The sequence below is a fragment of the Neoarius graeffei genome, chromosome 14, assembly GCF_027579695.1.
Source record: "Neoarius graeffei isolate fNeoGra1 chromosome 14, fNeoGra1.pri, whole genome shotgun sequence".
Taxonomy (NCBI): Eukaryota; Metazoa; Chordata; class Actinopteri; order Siluriformes; family Ariidae; genus Neoarius; species Neoarius graeffei.
In genome coordinates, this window is record NC_083582.1 from 6,027,019 (window position 1) to 6,052,153 (window position 25,135).

The 25,135-nt window shown below is 43.3% G+C and overlaps 1 protein-coding gene across 1 annotated transcript in view; it reads right to left on the reverse strand.

Moving 5' to 3' along the window:
- Positions 1-3,889: 3,889 nt before the first annotated feature.
- The window catches only part of odad2 (outer dynein arm docking complex subunit 2), a 178,544-nt gene continuing 157,298 nt past the window's right edge, over positions 3,890-25,135 (reverse strand). Inside the window, exon 19 of the mRNA XM_060938718.1 lies at positions 3,890-4,096. Within this exon, the coding sequence (XP_060794701.1) occupies positions 3,983-4,096 (114 nt within the window). The 3' untranslated portion in view covers positions 3,890-3,982. The remainder of the gene's footprint in view (positions 4,097-25,135) is intronic.

The following is a 25,135-nucleotide window of genomic DNA, read 5'->3' on the forward strand; positions in this document are numbered from 1 at the left end:
TGAGAGAGAGAGACGAGACGAGGGAGGAATATAACATCTGTGCTGACTGTTTTGAAAGCGTCTGATTTATTGTACAGTCAGAATCATATTCACTGGAAATGATTTGCAGTGATTTACTTTCGGATCTGTACTGCTTAAACAAGATATTTTCAGTCCAGGAAATGAAAACACTACCGAAACTGTTGCTATATTCAGACAGGGTTATACATTTCTTTGGACAGACTTGAAAACAACACACTTAGCATCGATGGAGAGTCTTTAAAGCCAAAAAAAAAAACAAAAAGCAACACGGCGTCCCACAAGGTTCTGTTTTAGGCCCCCTGGTTTATTCTCTAATTATGGACATGCAATTTGCGAACTTAATGTTAGCTTTCAGTTTTATGCTAATAATACACTCTCCTTATCAGCTTGGCCTCATTCAGGACTCGGCACTCAGCAGCACCGCGACGCTAAATGGAACACTGTAAAAGCTGTAAAAAGTTTGGACGAAGAGAAACTTACGTCTCCTAAGTTCCGCGAACAGGAACCCTGACGTTTGGTGCGAAGTCTTGCCGCAGCAGGGTTGCTGATTGCAGCCTGTAAAACTAAAAGCTACAGTTAGGAAAATTCAGTTACTGGTCTATCATTTAATGATTTGGGAGGTGGTTTATTTTCAATACAGCTGACGCTGGCATGGTTTAGAGTGCGTGTGTGTGTGGGGTGGATCAGCTCCAGCAGTATTATTGGAAAAGATCAGTGATTGGTTGTTGGGAACAGTCAGTACATTCACATGCACACTAATATTCCACATTCATTATTATTATTCCCAATATGACAATATTGGGAATTTGATACAGGTCGTGTAAACAGCACAGTCCACTTGGATATTCAGAATTTGGCCTTATTCCAAGTTTAGCCTTTTCCGATTGAGTGAGTTGTGCTGATATTGGGGTTTTCGGAGCATTCTTTGGACACGGATACAGCACATTTGGAATATGCGCCTCAGTGGAGGTTTTTATGGCAGTTTGCGACACACAGCCTCTTACCTGTTTACACTCAGTGCGGTGTGTCGCACACAAACCAAGTAGACAGAGAATGCACAGCTGCAGGGAAATGTTAATTAGCCATGTAAGAATAATGTAAGCCATGTCCTTACATGTAAGAATATTGTCTTTTTTAGAATAAGGACAAAAAAATGATTTTTTTGCACATTTAATTGTAGTCACTGGATATCAGTGGTTGGTTGTTGGGAACAGTGGTGACAGGTGATTGGGAACATTGGTGACCAGTGATTGGCTGTTGGGAACAATGGTGATCAGTGGTTGGTTTTTGGGAACAACGGTGGTCAGTCATTGGTTGTTGGGAACAATGAACAGTGGTTGGTTGTTGGGAACAATGGTGATCAGCAGGGGCGCAGATACGTTTTTTGAACTGGGGGGGACAAAGCTGCCAGCAAACCAACCCCAACCCCACCCTGTGTTGAAATTATGGCAGGGAACGCCAGATTAAACATTAAAACTGCCTTCTGAGCACTGTATCTACAGGCTACCACCGGAAGAAAGAGGCTACCATCTCTACTCCGTACGATTTTACTTTCACTACGACATTACTTTGAACAGACTATCAAAAAATTGCAAGGTGATATGATAAAGTAAGGCACAGTTTACTTACAGTCGTTGTTTTTTGAAAAAACGATACAATCGTTTTTTGCCTTTTCGGTTTGGCACCCTTCATCATGCCGTGTTGGGGTCCTGAACTAGGAGCCGTCCCCGATATGCCTGTCAAACTTGTTGTGGGTAACCATAGCAACCAAGCTCGAGCTCGCAACCTGTGCAGTCTGCGCAGCTCAACCAACTGAATATTAGCCTTTGTTTTGTTTTATGTGAGTTGTTGCAACTATGTCTGTACTGCTGTGCACCTCAATAAACCGAATGGTAATTAGTCTTTTGATTTTTCCGTGAGGTTTGCCTTATGCAAAGAAAGACAGCATAGACGTTTTTTCCTCCCTATAAGTGGGGGGGACCGAGCGAGGTGAATTTAAATACGGGTGGGACGAATCCCACCCGTCCCCCCCTCTATCTGCGCCCGTGGTGATCAGTGGTTGGTTATTGAACATTGATTGGTTGTTGGGAACAATGGTGACCAGTGGTTGTTTTTTGGGAACACTGGTGATCAGTCATTAGTTGCTGTCTTCACACACTAACGGTGAGTCATGTGATCCTGCCCTCTCAACTCTCATAACCTGCAGCTGTGATGTGAGCTGTAAAGCTGCATCAGGTCCAGGACGGTCACCAACTTGTGCTCAAAAAATCACCGGATTTGTTTCTAGAAGTGAAATACAGGTTGGTTGTTTGGCTCCAGTTTTAACCTTCACTGTGATTGAACAATAAAGGCGTGTCTAATGGAGTGCGCTGCATTAAAACTGCATTAAATACTCGACTGAGAACGAGTCACCACCCAATTAAAAGTGCTCCGTGGTGGTTTCATGGTGATCCCTTTGCAGTGATGAACAGACCAGAAGGGTGCCAATACATTAAAGAACTCCAGTCAGGAAGTGCCTATTCCTGTGTGTGGTATGGGGACTGAATGATGGCTCCATGTTATATCAGTATTTGTTGGAGATATATCCGAGTCCATTCTTCACAGTTTCCATTTGGGGTTTTATTTATTCTACACGCGTTATGTTTACTGCAGTCTGTTCTGGGAAAGCAGGGACACTGTGGACGCGTGATGGACGCGCACAGATCGTCAGGGTGGAGTTTTCTGTGTGGTGTGGAGATGCTCTACCTGGCCTTCGACTGTGTGGACATTCAGGAGCTTCCATCACTCTACTTCAACTAACGACGCTGTGATACTGTAACATGCTCATCTGCTCGACTCCTCACGGTTAAGGTCACAGTTAAGGTCACGCTCGCTGGTGTTTGGGTTGTGCTGCGGTGTTTCTCTGAAGGAAATCGTGCTCATGCACAACAACAGTGAAGGAGTTTATGAGCAGCAGTTAAAAATGAACAAGAACATCTCTAGAACACACCCAGCACACACACACACACACGCAAAAGTGTGTTTATGTGCTACTGGAGCTGCTTATGTGTCTCACCCTGTGTGAACAAGGCATGTGAGCCGGGGGGGATTTAATTGAGACAGGGAGGAGTAGAACAAGAAAAAGAGAAAACAAGAGAGGGAGAAAGACAGAGGGAAACTGAACTGAGAGAGAAGTAGAGTGAGACAGAAAGAGAGAAACAGAGCGAGAGACAGAAAAAAAGAGAAATGGTGAGAATGACAGAGAAGCAGAGAGAAATAATGAGAGAGACCGAGGAATGGAGAGAATAAGAGTGAAATAAAAGAGATTGAGAGACAGTGATAAACAGCGAAAAAGAGAAACAGGGGAAAGAGAGATGAATTGAATTGAGAGAGAAGTAGAGCAAGACAGAGAAAAACATTATGAGAGACCGAGTGAGAGAAAAAGAGAAATAATGAGAGAGAGAGAAGAAAATAGTAATGGAGAGAATGAGAAAACAGAAACAGAATGAGAGAGGCAGAGTAAGGGAGACAGAACCAGAGAGATAAAGTCTGTGTGTAAGAGGAATGAACATTAGGAGACAAACCTAAAAGAACAGAACACACTCTCTCTCTCTCTCTCTCTCCACTCAGACACTCTGCAATCAATCAGCTACGATATTTTTGTAAATGAGACTCAAACCACATCCAGATGTTCGCTGATGTCACACAGAGGTGCTGATGTGGTTGAACACACAGTGGCACTTCCTGCTATCTGTACACAAGAAAATGAGCAAGTCCTGGTGTGTGTGTGTGTGTGTGTGTTTCAGATTAAAGAAAGAACTGAACCCTTGATACGATCACAAGCTGCAGAAGTGTTCAATTTTATTTATTCACTCCAACGAGGCGACACTGAAAGATGAATATTTTCACATCAGTCAGATTTATCCATTCACAGCTCGCGCTGTAGCGGCTCTGCAGGAACAGACGCGCGTGCTGGTGTTTATTACCCGTACCTGGCCTTGTCATAGGCCAGCGCCAGGCGCCGGATGTTCGCCACACAGCTGGCTGCCGCCTCCTGCAGCGCCTCGTCTGTCGATCCCATCATGCGGAGGAGGGGCTGCGACACAAACCGACATGTCAGAACCATAACCGCTGCTTCCTCATAGCACACATCACACACGCAGCACTACACTAAAGCCCTGGGGTTCTGTATCGACGTTTACACCACGGCGCTGCTGAATTCTGGATTCTGATTGGTCAGAAGGCGGCGATTCATTTTCTCTAACCACAGATTACAGGATTATATTAAATGTGCTTGCTCTAATGCTGTCGTTTCCGTAGTAACAGCTCATTCACAGGGACGAAAGCGTGCGTAATTATTGATGTGAATATTTCTGTAAGACGAGGCTTATTTAACATTTACAGAAGGAGTCTCCGGGAGCAGTCAGAGGTAAAGCTGGAACTTCAAGTTTTTAGATATTTTAAAGACAGAAGGGAGAAAGAACAATCCTCAGGATGTGCGGTTGGAGGAAAGTGATCAACGTTTGGGCAAAATTTTGTCTAATAATCTACAAGGATTAAGGCCCGGTCCCACAATACCGATAACTATAAATAAATCGGTCCCCTGCAGTTTATGTGGTCGGCGCTCACACCAGAGTGATAACGATCCCTGTAGCCCATGCCCGGGTTTATCCGTATCGCTGAGGTCGCTTCTGGACCTGATCCCATAAACATCTGACCAATCAGGTAATCGTTTACATGTGACGTTGTCTGAGCACGTGCTGTTTTTCCCCGGGCGTCTTTGTACATCCTTGTTGCATCACGAAGTCACGGAAAAGAGAAACTATAAAACACAAAGCACGGATCTTTTATTCATGGATGGATGTGTGATATTCTTCTGCGAAATATCAATCGTAAATTAATAAAGTAAATCAAAGTCCTTCTTGCACCGTTCAATGGTGCGCTTGGCGGCGCTGATCTCCGTTTCGTAGCCCTCGGCCTCTCGCCTATATTACATCGCTAGGGTTACAGTAGGGGCGTGTCCTCTGGTAACCGCGAGAGTTTGACTCCACACTCGCATCTGTATTGCAGCGTGCCTTGCCAGATGGCAGTAGGCACCATTTTCATGATGGTCTTTGGTATGACCTGACCGTGAGTAGAACTCGCAATCTCCCGATCGAGAGGCGGACCACGTGGTTTTAGACTTCTTAATTTCTTATCCAATTTATATGAAATCTGTAACAAATCTATAATATCCTGAAACGTCCGTGACCGATCCGCAAATTATTAGCATCCGTGACGCGTCCGTATTAAAATCCGTAACCACTCTGTATTTTTATCCTTTTTTATTATATTTCTGTAATCCGTGACCTATCCGTATTTTATCAACCACTGGAGTGTGTACATGGGTTGTTTTGAAGTCCGAGCTGTACAGTACGACCCGGAATAATGTGCTACTACTTGGAAAAAACTTCCATGACAATTCCTAAGTTGCATGCGTTTATTTCCCCGAGTGTCAGGACCGAGTGATATTATAGTCGGGATTATATTCGTGGTGTTTCTGCTCCAGACGGGAACTAAACTCAGCCAGAGGTAGCTGTAGTTATATGGTAGGTATAGTTAGAGTTATCAGTGTTGTGGAACCGGGCCCTTATTCAAGTGCATTACGGCTTCTCCATGTGTGTGTGTGTAAAAATGCCTTCTACACACACACTCTACAAGCGTCTAAATTTATTCCAAACAAGCATATTACACGCTCAGTGAGTGTGTATAAATATTTCTCAAACCTCTGACCTTCCTTTTTTTGGTCCTTGTGTAATAATGGATAATTTATAGCAGTAAAAATAGCCTCCCTTTAAAAGCTATAAAATATAAAAGGGAAAGCGGTGGCTAGCGGTAAGTAGCTACAGTAAGTGAACATCTTGATGTTGACAATATACCAATTACACATTGTAATGTTTTCTATTTCCATCCAGCAGCTGCATTAATGTCCAGGATTAAAAACACCAACAACAAAACAAACCATCCCTGACTCCGCGCCTTTCGAAGCGCACGAGTCAAATCGGACCCTTCCATTTTGGCATGATTATAAGCCGTGCGTGTTTGATCGCTCCTCTCCACACCCGGCCAGCTAAACTCCAGAAGAGACCACTTTCCGGAACAGTCTGGCTACGTAAAATAACACATTAAAAGCTTTTGCTTTTTACTGTGCAGAAACGGTTACTTATTATACTGTCAGATGATGTGAACGTTAAAGGAGACGAGTGGGTGCCAATGCCACACTGTGGCTATGCAACATGGCACGGTATAATATACTTGTCTTTCGTTCTTATTTGCATGCGCGGTGAGGAGAGGAGGCCGTGCTCACGGATCTAAATAAACACAAATTACTGAAAAAAGCAACACTGGCACCACAGACCTTTTAAATGTCATCGTCTACACAGGCCCAGTGGCAGGCAGCAGATTGTGGTGAAATACAAACTCTCTCTTCATTCTTCTTGACCTTTTCATGACCCGAACGACTGTTTTCCCCCCAAAGGTCGATAACCTTAGATGGATTTTCACTGGAGGATCCTTTTCAGGAATTTGGATGCATTTTCAGTGCAGGATTCCCCCCCCAGCTTTTTAATCGGCATGGAGAACGTGGAAGAAATTTTTCAGAAATAAATTTAAAAACTTCAAGTGCAGGAATACCATGAGAATTTTTTTTTTTAGAAAACTAGGTACATGGGTACTTTTCTGCACACTGCAGGAACTTCTTAAGGAACCTACGAGGAAAAAAAAAAAATCAGGAACTTGGACCTGTGGATCCGTTTATGAATCAGAGACTGCACGTGTAAATATGTGTAGTGTGTGAAATACAGTGCTTTTATCATCTCTATTTCTTTTTTTGGGATCAGTAAAATCCATCCTTCCATCCCATCATCGCACTGATCCATCCCATCAACCCATTCCATCCAAACTTCCCATCCGATCATTCTTCCATCCACCCTATCCACCGATCCCACTATTTCCATCCTTCTTATCAAATCCCAGTCATCCTACCAATCATCCTATCCTATACATCCCAACAATCCCTACCACCCATCAATCCATCCCACCATCCATACTATTCTATACATCCATCCATATCATCTATCCATCCTACATATCCATCAAAGGTTAATCCATCCAATCCATCCCACCACTCATACAATCCTATACATCCATCTCAAAGGTCAATCCATCCAATCCCTATCACCCAGCTATCCATTCCACCATTCATACTATCCTATACATCCATTCATATCGTCTGTCTATCCTACTTATCTGTCCAATCCATCTCAAAGGTTGATCCATCCAATCCATGCCACCCATCCCACCACTCATACCATCCTATACGTCCATCTCAAAGGTCAATCCATCTGATCCCTATCACCCATCCATCCATCCCACTTTTCATATCATCCTCTCTCTCTCTCTGCATATATATATATATATATATATATATATATATATATATATATATATATATAAAAATGTGTGGGACATGACATTCCACCGAATGGGTGCCATTTGCTTGTTGTACCACTCCCAAATTAAACTTAATTTGTTATATCTTTTCAACACTGATTATAATAACACACATATTTAACTATTCAAAATGTGTATTGGTCAACCTCAGGCTACGTTATTTATTTTTTAACAAGGCTTGGAAGTCAAAGATGGCTGCATACTCTTTATATGAGTAACAGGACTGAAAGTAACAGGACTGAGTTTTTAGCCTAGGATTAGCTAATACATATATATATATATATATATATATATATATATATATACACATACACACACACACACACACATACATACATACCATCTAGCCATCCATCCAACCCATCTCAAAAGGTCAATCCATTCAATCCCTATCACCCACCCAGCCATCCATCCCACCATTCATACCATCCTATCCATCTCTCATCTACCCATCCTACCTATCCATCCAATCCATGCCACCCATCCATCCTACCATCCTGTCCATCCATCTCATCTACCCATCCTACCTATCCATCCAATCCATGCCATCCATCCATCCATCCATCCATCCTACCATTCATACCATCCTATCCATCCATCTCAAAGGTTGATCCATCCCATCCATGCAACCCATACATCCAACACTCTATCCATCTATCTTCCCATCCCATCCTATTGATACCATCATTCCCATCCCATCATTCCCACACTCTTCTTGCCCAATCCCAAGCAGGAAATTTTAATCTGACTTTGCCTGAATCAGTGTCACCACTGTATTCGGTCCTTGAGGAGATTTAGTGTACACTATCAAATCAGGTTCTGTCTTTAATCTGAGAATCAAGAAATAACATTTTCACACAGCTGTTCTAGAACCTACGACAGGCTTTCTATAAACATCTCTATACCCACACACACTATAAGATTTGAAATAGCCGTCTCAGGAGGCCTGATTCGTTCATGAAATCAGTCGTGTTATAGCTGACTGGTTGATGAATCCTGCAGGGAATGAGAAACTCCATGTGTTTGTGTGTATGTAATTGAGAGCTTCTGTGCTCTGTGTTATCTTTGCGTTCACGTCATTCGTGTGAGGGCAAGGCTCGGGGCTGAACTCTGACTGCTTCTGCGTTAGGCACACATTCGCTGAGCTGCTGCACGCATTTATGCGGTCGACACGGTGCCAAGGCAGAGAGAGAGGTGAGACATTCCCAGAATTCCCTGCTCAAAGATAAATAGTGAAAGGAAAGCGTAAGCGTTGGAAGTCAAATCTTCTATCTTGTGAGCCTGAACCAGATTCCTGGATTTAATCAAGAGAAAATAATAGACTTGAGCCGGGAACTTTTTTGGGCTGCTTTATTTAGAAACGCTACTGCCAGCTTCTTTGTGTCTGCTCCGAAGCACTGTGGATCGGTTAACGGTTTCAGCTGGAGTCATTTCCAGATCGAGTGTAAAATAGCATCGAGAGCATGTCAGAGAGGCAATCGGACGTGAACACACGAGGCTGCGGAGACGTGCCGGCCAGCTCAGACAGGCTTCTTTTGTGAGTGGCTGGAGGATGCCAGGGCCTGCGTGCCAGCGTTCAGAGTGTGTTATTCAGCCGGAGCCAAACAGGGGGCTCCCTCAGCGGGTCGCTCGGGGCCTCTCCAGAACACACGACTTATACAACACAAACACAACACCTCTTCTGATCTTATTTCCCTTATCTCCTCCGTCTTGTGTTTGCTGGAGTTGGCTGAAAGAGCCTGACCTCTGTGTAAATGCAGACATGTTTCCCCAAGCCCTGTGTGAACATGTGTGCACACACACACACACACACACACACACACACACACACATTCTGTCACGCATAGAGGTGTCATGGTGTTAAGTGCGAGGGTGGTATGTTGCTGTTTCCTGGAGAGAGGGGCTTAAATCGCTCTAAAGCCTTCTGGGGTACACCTGAGAGCCATTAGGGCAACTTCCCATACTCGAGCCCTCATCACTCTGTACAAGCCTGCAGTCAACACCCTTACACTCCATCCCCCTCTCCTCTCCATACCTCCTTTACTGCTCCCTTCAGCACAGCTCTGCTATTTTTAACTCCCTTCAGGACCGTAGCCCCGCCTACACAGCCCACACGCCTTATACATTTCTACTGCAAGAACCTTTTCAGAAACCTTTCAAGGAACAGAGGAACCTTTGCAGGAATTTCCGCAGTTTCACTGCAGGATTTTTTTCATGAAGCTAACAACTTTTTCTGGAACCCAGGTGGGCTTCTGGTACAGCAAGGAAAATATATATATATTAGTGCTGTCAAAAATGTCGCGTTATTAACACGTTAACTTGACTCAATTTTAACGGCGATAATTTTTTTATCGCGAGATTAACGCTCTGTGACATGATGCCACGCCCCGCACAGCCAGAGTCCTCTGCCCTCCCCCGAAGAGCCACGGTGCTCGGCTTAGGTTTCGTTTTCCCATTGGCGGCTCCAGCCCCACTTTGCAGTGGCTGTGACAAGACGTGTTATGCTCTGCAATAAAAAAAAAAAACATTGGTACAACCAGTGTTCGAACTATGCCGATATTTTCGAGGGGTCCCTTTTTTTTCCCTTGGGGGGGTGCTTGCGCTTGTCTCAGAGTGCGGATCTCCATCGCGCGCTCACTTCGGATATGCAAATGCTTCCTGTTACACACGATTGCTATGTCAATAAACATCATTTTGCCAATATTTTAGAGACCCCCCAACATTTCCCAAATCATGTTTTCAAGGGATCTCATGTCTGTTTCAGGGGATCTCGGCTCCTCCGTGTACCCCCGTAGTTCGAACGGTGAGCAAGCCCATTCACTTTTTTATGCTGATAAGAGAATTACATGGTTTTTCATGTGACAAAAATGTGCGATTAAATTGCGATTAATCGCGAGTTAACTATGACAGTCGCGACATTAATTATGATTAAATATTTTAATCGCTTGACAGCACTAATATATATATATATATATATATATATATATATATATATATATATATAAGGAACCCAGGAACTTTAGATTGCTTTCACTCTTAGGACCTTTTCAGAAATCTAGGAGTTTTTCCAGGAACCTGAACTTTGTGCACTGAAGAAAGAAAACAAACCAAAATTATGCTCTCTGGGTGGGAGGGGCATACTCTCTCTCCCCTGTCAATCATAATTACATTAGTCAATTGTGGGCATCTGTGAGCTTATGTATGTGGAGGAGGGGAGACAGCGCTTTCGTTAGCGTGCGATATAGCTGGTTGGTGGGTGGGATTTAGCAGGTGACCGAATGGGGGATAACATTTTGGAAATTAACAACATGCAGATGTCCTCTGGCATTGCTTAATATATCAACAGCTGGATAACTAACTAAGGCCAAGTTTACATTAGACCGTATCTGTCTCGTTTTCTTCGCGGATGCACTGTCCGTTTACATTAAAACGCCCGGAAACGCCGGGAAACGGGAATCCGCCAGCGTCCACGTATTCAATCCAGATCGTGTCTGGTCCGGTGCTGTGTAAACATCGAGAATACGCTGTGCTGAGCTCTAGCTGGCGTCGTCATTGGACAACGTCACTGTGACATCCACCTTCCTGATTCGCTGGCGTTGGTCATGTGACGCGACTGCTGAAAAACGGCGCGGACTTCCGCCTTGTATCACCTTTCATTAAAGAGTATAAAAGTATGAAAATACTGCAAATACTGATGCAAATACTGCCCATTGTGTAGTTATGATGGTCTTTAGGCTTGCCATCCTTCCACTTGCAAGTGGTAAGTGATATGCGCTGGGATCACACACACAGCGGCTCAGTCCCGAATCACAGCTCGTGCGCTTCACTCGCGCGCTCTGTGAGCTGCGCAGGCAGGGCCGGAGTGCGCACCCTCCAGAGGGCACTCACTGTCCAGGGCGGAGTGATTTGGAGCGCAGGATGCCTGCGGAGCCGAGCGTATCCGTGTATTGGCGTTGCTGTGTGCACGCGAATCGTGTATTGGTGTTGCTGTGTGCACACTAATCGTTTTAAAAACGTTAATCTGATGATCCGCTGATACGGTCTAATGTAAACCCCACCTAAAATAGCTAACTAACTAGCTGTACAACTAGCTAGACACAAACTACATGGATGTTCTTTGGCTATTTTGGCTACATAAATAATTAGTGAGATAACTAGCCAGAGGGGGAAAACAAAAAACACCCAAACACTGAGATGCAATACTTACTATCGGACAAAAACCATATGCAGATGACCTCTAGTTTTTGGCCATACAAATAGCTAGCTACAAAACTAGCCAGATAAAAAGATTTAGATATCCAGAACTGTTACCCAACCAAGGAACCACCGAGGAACCTTTTGTTTTTCTCTTTCTAAAAATGTAGACGTTCTCCTGTAAAATGGTACACACATGTGGACACACCTGAGAAGCTCCACATTCCTCATTCCTCTCAGTGTGAGAGAGAGAGAGGATCGTAAACAGCCCGAGTGTGTGTTAGTGTGTCATCTGTTCTTCATAATCCAACAGTCTGAACCTGCTCTCCACTCAGCATGAGCAAGAGAAACAACACAGAACCTGAACATGCCTCATGCTTTACATCGACTCTGTGTCTAGCCATCGCCATCCATCTCTCTCTCTCTCTCTCATAACGAAAGCCTGTTTTGAGTTCTCAACATGAACACAACAGTGAAAACAAACAGACTCTGAAAAACAGAAGTAGTATCAACGTTCAGAAGTTCGCAAGGCAGCGCTGGGCCTCTGCAATCTTTTTCTCATTAATTCTTTCAAACCACCACAAAATACACAGCAGAACACAGGATCTGGCAACCGGCACTGCTGAAATCCCCTCACATGGAAATGCCTGAGCATTACCATCTGCATTGTGTAATTTACTTCCATTCAATTCCCTAAAAAAATGCTTTGGTTCTATTCTACAGAACGTTGAGTGAAGCTGTCTCTGAGGATTTATGGGTTGAGCAAATAATCTGCAGCGCCGCAGTAGCAACAGGCGGAGAACTTGTTTCTGTGCTCCATCTGAATGAAACCGAGAGATTCCAATTACTTCATATAAATATGACAAATTTCATTCAAACGTTCGAATATTTTTCATTCCAGCTTTTACAAACTAAATGAGCTTCTGAGTGTAGAGTAAATGGGGCTTCTAGAAAGCTTTTCTTGTTTTCTAAAAACTAAAATCAGAACATGATTTCATGACATGTTTACAGCCTGGAGTCAAAACCAAAATGTCAAAAACACTGTAGTCAGACTGGAGCTTCCTCAGACAAGCCCAGAGTTTCCTGTGTCCAGCCAGAGGCTTTCTACATCAAGCATAAGGCTTCCTCCTTCTAACATGAGGCTTAGTACAGCTCCATGTACCTGGAGTTTCATTCTCCCAACTGAGGGCTTGATCTTTTGGCCTTCCTCAACCTGGCCCAAGGTTTCTTCACTCTGACCTGGGACTTCTTCCCTCCATGGTTTAAGCCATGCACCCCAGTAGTTCCTCTGTCTGGCCCAAGGTTCATCCTGGGGCTTCATCTGTCCAGCCCACAGCATAATCCATCTGTCCAGCATGGGGCTTGTACTGTCTATCCCAGGGCTTCTTCTGTCCAGCATAGGCTTCAACCTGGGGCTTCTTCTGTCCAGCATGGGCTTCAACCTGGGGTTTCTTCTGTCCAGCATGGGCTTCAACCTGGGGCTTCTTTTGTCCATCACAGGGCTTCAACCTGGGGCTTCTTCTGTCCATCACAGGGCTTCAACCTGGGGCTTCTTTTGTCCATCACAGGGCTTCAACCTGGGGCTTCTTCTGTCCATCACAGGGCTTCAACCTGGGGCTTCTTCTGTCCATCACAGGGCTTCAACCTGGGGCTTCTTCTGTCCAGCATGGGCTTCAACCTGGGCTTCTTCTGTCCAGCATGGGCTTCAACCTGGGGCTTCTTCTGTCCAGCATGGGCTTCAACCTGGGCTTCTTCTGTCCAGCATGGGCTTCAACCTGGGGCTTCTTCTGTCCATCACAGGGCTTCAACCTGGGGCTTCTTCTATCCTACATGGGGCTATTTCTATGGGTCCCACAGCTTGCTTCATCCAATCTGGGGATTCATTTGCCCAGGCTTGTGCTTCCTCCATCCAGCCTATCCATCCACCCTGAGGCTTAAACTGTCTGGTCCGGCGTTTCCTCTGTCTGGCAGGACTTCCTGGGTATTGTCTTATCCATATTACTTCTCAATATCCTAACCATTGTACTGTACATTTTATTGTAATAAAAGCAATGTGCAAAGTGTGCCTTCAGCATTGACCATAGTTCTGAAAAATCCTTTTAATTAACGGTTCAGCAGAAAAAGCACCGGGCACAAATAAAACACTTTTATGAAAAAAAAAAAGGACTAACAGTCTGCTTTTGAACATACAGACGCTCGTAAAAATATAATACTGGGCTGAACCGATCGTTCGACGTGCTTTCATATTTTTATGAAATATTCTAATAAATATTACAAGTTCCTTTCTTGGTTGGAATAAATAGTGTACAAAATATTGTACGAGGGCCGTATTTGTTGCTTGTAAAGCCGATGAGGACAGGAGCAAAGCTCAGACTGGTCTCTAATGGCTTTTCCAGGGTAAAATACTTTCTTCTCAACGCTTAATTTCCTCTGCTCAAGTGTAGGGGACTGGGTTCTACACCATTAACACCAGGCAGCAAGAGTTAGTGTCTGAACACACGTCTCAGATAGAGCCCAGCATGCAGACAGAGACAGACACACAGAGAGAGAGAGATTATTATGACTTAAGCTGCTACATGTTCTTCGTGAAAGCTTCGAGATTTGAAATACGGCTACAATAATATCAGGAGACAGTCCTGAGTTTTACACCCCTTCATAAATTAGACTGGAGCGCAGACATCGTTCCCTGATAAACGCTCTCCAAACCCATTTACAACGTTTGGAAATATTGTTTTAACACGTTTTCTGCCACACTGACGCATATATCATGTGTAAAATGCAGACAAGTGGACTTGCCCTCCCTCGTGCTCTCGGTGATGTGTCCTGGGGCGAGTCAGGTATACTGGAGGCGAAGACAAATTGAACTGAGTGTGTGTGTGTGTGTGCTATAGAGTGAAAATGCGCGAGTACAATAAGTGTAATTGTTAGTAATGGTGCAGTACTGGTGCAAAATCTATGTATATGCACACACCACTGAACTGAATAAATGCATGGATAAATTGGACAGAAAAATAAATAAATAAATAAACAAATAAATAAATAAACTGAGCTTAATGACTTTTGCAAATTGGACTTTACTCCTTTGGAACAGCCGATGTTGAGCCCGGTCTCTAATTACGGGCTGTGCTAAACCACAGCAGCACATCAGCCTGGTGCTCGCCATTAAAGCAAAAAGAACATGGGAAAAAACGACTTGGCTGCAACGTTGCGACCGCGTTCGTAATTTATCCGCCTGTTCCTATTGGGGAAGCGTTTTACCACGCCGTGTTTGCAAACACTTTTCTCATGTGAAAATATTTAACAGTGGAAATGCTGAAGTTATACATCTGCTACTAAACAGTGGAGCACAACACCACTCTGTCTGGATTGAAACCCAAAGTGGGTGTGGCCTATTTTTAAAAATTAACTATGAACCCGACCACTCTACCTCCGGAAACACTGAAAAAACCCGTCTGGATTAGAAATGATGGCAGCGTTTAGGTCCGAGTTTCTCAACCTGAGCTACGCTTCAGCCTCATCTGAAGCCACCGTGACCCTGACCAGGCAGGTACGAAGGATGCATCACACAGCCACATTTTATTTAGATATATAATTCATATTTTATTATGAGATATTTCCATCATATTCTGATTTTCTTTTTTTGAAACATTTTATTAATTGGTTTTGCAACTGTGATATTTACATGAAGATAAAGATAAATCAAGATACATTATTTTAGATAATACGCAATATAAATTTGTTTAGCTTTAGATATTTTATGTTTTGTATCCGAGGGCTTGCTAGTAGCCTGTAAGTGTGTGAGTTTTTTTTTTTTCGTTTCCGTTTCCGGTTGAGAGTACATCGTGCGCATTCTGGCTGCCGCTTCTCACCAGAGCTTTTTTTTTTTTAATTTTATTTTCTTTCTTTTTCAATTTTCATTTTTTGTTTTTTGTGTGTGTGTTTGTGTGGTTTGATGTTTGTTTGAGTGTTTTGTCTGCCAGTTGTGGTGTAGCTCCGGACCCAGTTTTGGGCGTCGGTTCCCTCCAGGCCTTGGTTTGCTGTGGGCGATGCCTGCGCTCCCAGCTGTGGATTGCAGTGAGCTCGTTGCTCATTTTACATTCGTGGTTGTCCGGCGCTCTGTGCTTTAACGCTTGGCGTGATGTTCCAAGCGATGTTGCTCGGTGGCGTCGCGGCGGCTGTGCAGGCGGTTTGGGACACACCAGCGCTCTGCATGGCGGAGCTTCTCTGCTCGCTTTGTGGATCCACGGCGTGGTGTTCGAGCGATGTGGCTGACGGCGTCACGGCGGCTGTGCTGGAGATGTGGGACTCGTTTTCATGCGCCTTTTGGTGGGACTGTGGCTGCTACACCACGGGAATTACATCTTGACCTCTACTTGGTGGACTTTTTACTTTTATTTTTTATTATTATTTATTCATTTATTTATTTATTTTTATTGTTTTTTTTTTCTTTGTTTATAATTGTAAAGCGTCCTTGGGTTTCTTGAAAGGCGCTATATAAATCTAACTTATTATTATTATTATTGTATCGGAATTTTAATATACGTTTTGTAATTTACCTATTTATTATCTCATCCGGCCGACAGGTGATGATCTTATAGCATCATGCGTCGTCTGCCCAGCGTTCATCTGGTGTCGTCTACATTTCATGAAAATCACTTCTCCTCTCTCAGTTCTTCACTGATTTTTATTCTTTTTGGCAGGAAGGTGGGTCTGCCTGGGGTGCATATGGCTTCTACCCACATTTGCATAATTGCAATTAATAATGAAGATATGGAGTAATTAATCAATCCCTAACGAGCAGTTTCTACACAAATCGCTTCTTCTCCCTCAGTTCTTCACTGATTTTGATTCTTTCTGGCATGAAGGTAGGGGAACCGAGGGTGCATAGAACTTCTACACAGATTTGCTTCATTACAATTATTAATGAAGTTATGGACTAATTAAGCCTTAATGAGTTCAACAAAAATCGCTTCTTCTCAGTCAGTTCCTCACCATTCTGGATTCTTTCTGGTAAATAGGTCGGTATTCCGAGGGTGGATATCGCTTCTATATATAACCTGTATATAGTGTATATAGCTTACAACATTTATTGTGCAAGGTGGCCCACTTTAGATCGTTCCTTCTGGACTAGACGGGGCCGGAGTGAGCTACGCCGTTATTGGTGGTTTCGTTAACGTCTGTAATCATATTTAAATTTTTTTTTAAGATTTTTTTTGGGCTTTTTTCACCTTTATTGGATAGAACAGTGTAGAGACAGGAAATGAGCGGGAGAGAGAGAGAGACGGGGAGGGATCGGGAAATGGCCTCGGGTCGGAATCAAACCCGGGTCCCCAGATTTATGGTATGGCGCCTTATCCACCTGAGCCACGACGCCCCCAATCATATTTAAATGTTAATCTGTGCAAAATAAGTATTAAATTATTATTATAGTGCCAAACGTCTAGGAAAATAATCGAAGCAGTCTTTCAAATATTCGTCTTTTCAGCTTTTACACACTAAAGGAGCTTCTGAGTGTAGAGTACATGGAGCTTCTAGAATGCCATGTTTTCTAAAAACTAAAATCAGACCATGGTTTCATGGCAAGTTTCGAGCCTGGGATCAAAACCAAGATGTTAAAAACACTGTAGTCAAAAACATGTGACCTTTTGTCCTGCTTGGAGCTTCTTCTGACCAACCTAGGGCTTCCATCATCCAGCCTGGGGCTCCATCTGTCCAATATGGGGCTTCCTCCCCAATCCAGATTTAACCCACTGCATCCCTGACCAGGCTGTTCCTAAGGATGCATTACACACTTCACGTTAACACGTGGCCTTTCTTTGCTCACTGAGCTTCATATCCGAATGCTCACTCAACCGTGCATGAAAGTAAAAACCAACTTGTGTTGCGCGAGATCCTAGTCCTGATGCACACCTCCGGTCTCAACCAGATGCTCTGTGAAACCAGATTTATATCTGTTTAAAATACATTAACACACAATGGCACCAGTGTTCATGTCTCAGCTGAAGGCATCTAAGAATAAACCTCACTCACTGCTGACATTTATACACACAGAAGCACCCAGTGACCCGACAGTATATAATGCATAGCTACACAATCCAGCATGTTTATTTATTCACATCTGCACTGTTCTGCGTATTGGTTAACACGTCCTCGTACTATACTTACGCTATACTGTTTTTCCATATATTTATAGCAGTTTGGGAAAAGTGGTAGCACAGTGGTTAACGTTCTAAGCTCGTGATTGGAAGATTGGACAATTCTGGGTTCAAATCCCAGGAGTTCTACCCTCAGCTGCTCAGCTCTATACTTTGTATCCTGTAAGTCATTATATACAAATAGGGAAGCACTTTAGTGACTGATGGGTTAACAACACCACCACCACTACATACAGTAAGTTCTGTGCAGAAGTCTTAGACGCATGCAAAGAAATGCTGTGGACCAAAAATGGCTTAAAAAATAATGAAATGTTTCAAGATTTAAAAAAAAAATACTATCAACAGTAATCAGTAAGCTATAATAAATTAAGCAAAGTCGATATTTGGTGCGAGATGAAATTCCCTTTGCTTCAAAAAAAAAAAGTGTTCTCAGGCCCAGTGAGGTCAGTTTTATGCGGAAATGAGCTGTAGGTTTTACTGAGCATCTTACAGAACCAGCCGCAGTTCCTCTGGACACTGTCACACTCGCTTCTTCATTTTACACCAAAAGTTTTCCAGTAGCCTTCATTGTTACCCCTTTTCCACCAAAGCAGTTCCAGGGCTGGTTCGGGGCCAGTGCTTAGTTTGGAACCGGGTTTTCTGTTTCCACTGACAAAGAACTGGCTCTGGGGCCAGAAAAAACGGTTCCAGGCTAGCACCAACTCTCTTACCCCTTTTCCACCAAATCAGTTCCAGTGCTGGTGCTGGTTCACACCTCGTTCAACTTGCGAGCCAGCTGAGAACCAGTTTGCTTTTCCATAGCTCGCGGTGCTAAGGGAAGCCACGTCAGTTACGTCGCTGTATACATCAGTTACGTCGCTACGTTTGCATAAACCTTGGCGCGAATATCGAAGCAAAAACAACACGGAAGAAGCAGCAGCAGCAACAACAACAATAATAATAATGGATGACTTCGCGTTTGTACAGCTGCGGCTTCTCGTCGCTTAAAAATGGCGATCTTTCGCGGTCTTGTTATTGTTGTTGGTCTTAACAACTCCGCCCCCCCGCTGACGTAAGCGGTTCTTTCCTCTGGCCCAGCAGAGAGTTGGTGCTAGCCTGGAACCGGTTTTTCTGGCCCCAGAGCCAGTTCTTTGTCAGTGGAAACAGAAAACCCGGTTCCAAACTAAGCACTGGCCCCGAACCAGCCCTGGAACTGCTTTGGTGGAAAAGGGGCATGTGTTTTTTCATCTGAAAAGTGCTCTCTTATGGAATATGCTGCTTTAATTTTGCGCTGGAAAACGAACGTTTGGAACTCTAAAATGTTTTTGTCATGTTTTGACTCGAAGTCTGTATGAAAAAAAGTAGGGGGCCAAGACTTTTGCACAGTACTGTATATTTAACAGTTATTCCACAAAATCGAGTCGTACATGAGCTGATAGCGCTATAATCCACGTACAACGAGATTGAGTGGAATAACCGTTTTATTCGATCCACAGTCACTGGATTTTGAGAAACGGAACTTTTTTTTTTATTGCAAATTCATTAATTAAAAACTTTATACAAAACGTACAACAAAATAATTTCCGCTTAGAATGTAAACAAACCGGCAAAATGACAGGCGCAATTTGTGAAAAATGCAATAATAATAATAATTCTTGAAAATTAAAAAAATAATAAAATACTTCTATTCCATATTTTGTTGCTTTTTGTTTTTTGTTTTTTTTTTGGGGGGGGGGGGGGGGGGGGGTTGTTTTCAAGTAGAGTTTTTCTTTCATCCTCGGTTGGTTCAGCAAAATGCGCCGCCATTTTTGTTTTTCTCTACTCATGGTATATGAGCTGATATCCTAGTAGTAGAGTAGCCAATCAGAGTGTGCGATTGCTCATATCCAGTGAATGTGGCTAGAATAACACTAATTATGCATATAAAACATGTTAATAATACAGTAATAGGTATGTAATAACTAAAGTCCTCATTACAGCGCAAATGACATATTTAGGAGTAAAATATTTGTTCTTTCATATTATTAATGGGGCAGCACGGTGGTGTAGTGGTTAGCACTGTCGCCTCACAGCAAGAAGGTCCGGGTTCGAGCCCCGTGGCCGGCGAGGGCCTTTCTGTGCGGAGTTTGCATGTTCTCCCCGTGTCCGTGTGGGTTTCCTCCGGGTGCTCCGGTTTCCCCCACAGTCCAAAGACATGCAGGTTAGGTTAACTGGTGACTCTAAATTGACCGTAGGTGTGAATGTGAGTGTGAATGGTTGTCTGTGTCTATGTGTCAGCCCTGTGATGACCTGGCGACTTGTCCAGGGTGTACCCCGCCTTTCGCCCGTAGTCAGCTGGGATAGGCTCCAGCTCGCCTGCGACCCTGTAGAACAGGATAAAGCGGCTACAGATAATGAGATGAGATATTATTAATGACACTACCCAATTTAAATGCCTATTGAGGTATTTCACCTGACGTCACAGGGTCACGTGACGCCCCGGTATCCGCCATTTTGGACGGCAAGCTAGCTAATGTCAACAACAGTAGCTGGTATGTTACTGTAGCAATGTTTACGTTCAGTCATTTGGATGACTGTTAAAACCTTTCAGCCTCAAGTTTTTCCTTTACTGTATTTACTAGTTTACTGAGCTAGCACGCGCTGGCTCCCGGCTTGCCAGCTAGCGCGCGTTGGCTCAGTAAACCAGTAAATCCAGTAAAGGAAAAACTTGAGGCTGAAAGGTTTTAACAGTCATCCAAATGACTGAACGTAAACATTGCTACAGTAACATACCAGCTATGATGTTGTTGACATTAGCTAGTGCTAACAGCTAGTTGCTAATACACTGCTACAGCACAGACACCGACCCTAATAATACAGTTCTTGGTCATTGCCTGGTAACAGCAAATTTATAACGGGCCATGTCTCAACAGACTAAGAAGTTATTTCAATGACATTTAATAACATTTTGTTTATCCTGAGGACCGAAAGTAAATGAAAATGTGAACAAACCTTAGCTGTAATAAGATGGCGACCACCGGCTCCAGGGACGACCCGCTGATGTAGGCATGTTACCCAGCCTGACATAAAATATTTGTAGGCATCCAAACTCTTATACGCTTTCAGATCAATACCTGTGTATGGCGATGGGTTTTTAACGACATAGGTATACAGATCATGTGGGCCGAAGTCAGGTAAAGACGAGGGCTTCGTGTACTTCCGTACGTCAGTGAACAATCCTGGTGGAAGCAGGTAAACGTCGTTCTCTAAGCCTGCTAACCTCAATTTTTGCAAATACCTCTCCCTCTGCTCGCCCTGTAAATGCCCTACGTCGCTGGATAGTGAAGGTGTTTTCTGCATCTCGCTCCTTTTTCTTTTATGTTTTTCGTTTGTCACCTTCCTCGCATTCAAACTGATTTGAGCCGTGACGTCCAAAATGGCAGCATCACATGACTTGGTCACATGAGTGAAATACCTCAATAGGGTATATGTGGTAAAATACTAATTTGTTTCTTTCCCCTAAAAATTTCACTCTTTTTACTTGCTCTGGTGAAATATTAAAGACGGTGCATCGTGTTAATCAATGCTGAGGAACATTTTCTCAAAAAAAAAAAAAAATCAGCATTTATGGCTAAATATAACTTCTGTACTATAAAGTTCTGTCCAGGATCGTCAAATAAATAAAGTAATGGCACTGAGGATGAAAATATTTCAGCACGAATCCCCTGCTGACATGATGGAATTGAGCGTCTGAGTGGCGCGTCTCAGAGATTCACGCATGTATTACTGACTAATTATTATAACATGCAGCGGTGCTTTCTACAAAGCCTTCAGTCTTACATTTACACACACTGGCATACACATCCCACAAATCCTAAAGCTTTTCTTCGTGCCAGGTTTTTGCCCAGCAGTGCCTATAAACCCTCTGCGTGTTCGTACATGACGTACAGAACATTACACGGTTTACAGCCTCGTGCTTGTTACTGGAGAACTCGTATTAATATTTATATGGCATCCAGACATCGCAGCCGCTTCAAATAGCTGTCACTCAGAGGTTAAGCGTCTCGCGACTTTGCGTTCTTACAGCCTTCTGAGATCCAGACACACACCACGCTGCCATTCCACCCTGTCCCGCTCCAGGCGCTCGCTTAGCAACCGTTCCCCAAGCGACAGCGTTTGCGTGCTCTTCTGCCCTGGCATCCTGGGAGCGGTGGGACTGGCGGAGAAAAGCGGCACTCAGCACACACAAACTTCTGTTTGCTCAGCCCAATTCCCATGACGGTTAGAAAACGCGCTCACGCTTCCGCTGGACGGGAAAGAAAACGAAGCCTTGTTCTGTCTGCCCTCGTCGCTCCACAAGGCCTCTGAAAACAGTTTGCAGCCTTTCGAGATTTATTAGTGATGTTTTCACACGTCACAAAAAAAAAAAAAAAAAATAGTAGTAGTAGTAGTAGTGGGAGGGGGGGCTGGAACAGTTCTCTAGAGAGGCCCAGGCTGGAAATAACATATATATGTGTGTGTGTGTGTGTGTGTAGTAAATGTCACACAGTAGCTACACTTCAGTAAAGGTTAACATGCTGCAGTCCTTGTTGATGGAAATGAACAGAAAGTCAGAAATGAGTTTAAATAAATCAAACAAAAAGCCGCCACAACAGAATAATAATAAAAAACAACAACGCAATAAGTGTGTGATACTAAACAACATAAATTAGACAATATTTAACAGTTATTCCACAAAATCAAGTCGTACATGAGCTGAGAGCCGACGAGGCGCGTAGCACCGAGATTGAGTGGAATAACTGTTTTATTCTCTCCACAGTCACTGGATTTTGAAACGCAGCATTTTTATTGTTTGCCAATTTGATAAATAAAAACTTTATACAAAATGTCCGACAAAATCATTTCCCCTCAGAATGTAAACAAACCGGTGAAATGACAGGAGCAATTTGTGAAAAATGCAATAATTTTTGAAAAAAAAAAAAGATACGTTCTTACCATCAAATACTTTTAATCGATATTTTGTTGCTTTTTTTTGTATTTTGTTTTCAAGTAGAGTTTTTATTTCATCCTCAGTTGGTTCAGTAACATCTCATCTCATCTCATCTCATCTCATTATCTCTAGCCGCTTTATCCTGTTCTACAGGGTTGCAGGCGAGCTGGATCCTATCCCAGCTGACTACGGGCGAAAGGCAGGGTTCACCCTGGACAAGTCGCCAGGTCATCACAGGGCTGACACATAGACACAGACAACCATTCACACTCACACTCACACCTACGGTCAATTTAGAGTCACCAGTTAACCTAACCTGCATGTCTTTGGACTGTGGGGGAAACCGGAGCACCCGGAGGAAACCCACGCGGACACGGGGAGAACATGCAAACTCCGCACAGAAAGGCCCTCGCCGGCCACGGGGCTCAAACCCAGGACCTTCTTGCTGTGAGGCGACAGCGCTAACCACTACACCACTGTGCCGCCTTGGTTCAGTGTAACACTCCACCATTTTCTTCTTCTTTAGGGTTTTTTTGACAGTGGGCAAACCAACTTAAAGGTGCAATACTGCCACCGAGTGGGCTGGAGTGTGGAACAGGAAAAACTGTGTGTGTGTGTGTGGGGGGGGACAGGGGGATAGACGGACAGATATTCTTTTATATTTAGCTATTTCTGTTTCTTTTAAGTGTTTATAACAAAGTGATATATCTGATTTGATGCGAGCTGCCATTTTGTTTTTCTCTACTCACGGTATATGAGCTGATATCCTAGTAGTAGAGTAGCCAATCAGAGTGCACGACTGCTCATTCAGTGAATGTGGATAGAATAATATCCAATATTGTAGACGCTGGTTATCGGGGCAGCATGGATTATTCATATAGTACCAATCAAAAGTTTGTACACCCCTGCTCTACTCATTCACAGGTTTTTCTGTATTTTCTACACTGTAGAACAATACTGAAGACATCAAAACTCTGAATTAGTATCTGGAACATATCTGACGCTTTGCACACTACTGACATTACCTTACCCAGCTTCATGAGGGAGTCACCTGGAATACTTTCCAATTAACAGGTGCACCTTGCCAAAAGGTAATTAGTGGACAAGTTTCTTGCCTTCTTAACGCATTCGAAATAATCAAACAGTAAATAAACATACAGGACAGAGTTACATTTAATGTTGTGGAACGTCTGTGAAACTAGTTAGTTCCTGTTCTCACTTACATTATAGCAGCTATAAACGGTCGTTCCATCACCAGCTGTTAAGACAAAAAAAAAAAAAACGCAGCTCCTCATGTTACTGAGAAACTGTGAACATAAAAACTGTTCAAAGTGCTGACACTGGAGACTCCTTTAAATATTACCTCATAGAAAACTTCATCACATCAATGATCACACACTTTTATTTGATATACAGCGCGCGCACACCTTTTTATAGCGTGGAGTGCCCACCATACAGCTCTTGCTATAGAACAGATAGCATATTAGAACGAGTGCACGCTTTCTCATTCAAGAATTTAACCGTGCTGTATAAAAGCGACTGCATCACCCCGAAAAACAAAATATGTCGAGAAATTGCAGCAAAATAATAATTTACACTTTCCTTTCTTCATCGCTGTTATATGTGACACCTCACCGAATCCAGGGACGCATGTCGGCCGAAACGAATCCGAGATAATCGCAAAAGAAGCATTTTTTTTTTTAAATTTGTGATTTTCGTTTTTTTTTTCCCATCATGTGCAAGTTGAGATCTTGAAGAATGCAATCAGTATTTCAGATAATAGATTGTTTTGTTGGAAAAGCATACATTTTTTGTTGCAAATTGTCTCGTTTTTGTCAGGACTGTAGCCTGCTGGGGGGTGTGGGTAAATTACCATATGGGCCATTCACATGATGATTTAAGTCTTTTGTTTTTTTTTTTTTCTGCCAATCAGCTGTATGATACGAGCTGAGCTCGTGGCTACTTAAGCTGCATACAGGTGTGTGATTTCACTATGGAATGAGTTACTAAACAGAGCGCAGAGGAGCTGAAACACCGCAAAGCAAACAGACACTCGGTATTTACATCGGAGATAACCATTTCTAGCAAAAAAAAAACGCAACCAAAAGGAAGTGTTCTAGGACTACATTATTCTATCGGAGGCATTGGTGTGTGCAAGGCGACGTTTCTCTTTCTGATGGGGTGAGTTTATTAATCTAAGGCTGTGTGGTTATTTTTGCATGTAACGGAGAGTGTTGTGGTTTGGTTACATGAAACTAGCGTTGTGTTAGTTGTGTCATCATCGTGCTATCTTTCTTTCTTACGGTGTGAGTAATTTTTCAACCACAAAACGTTAAAGTATACTTTA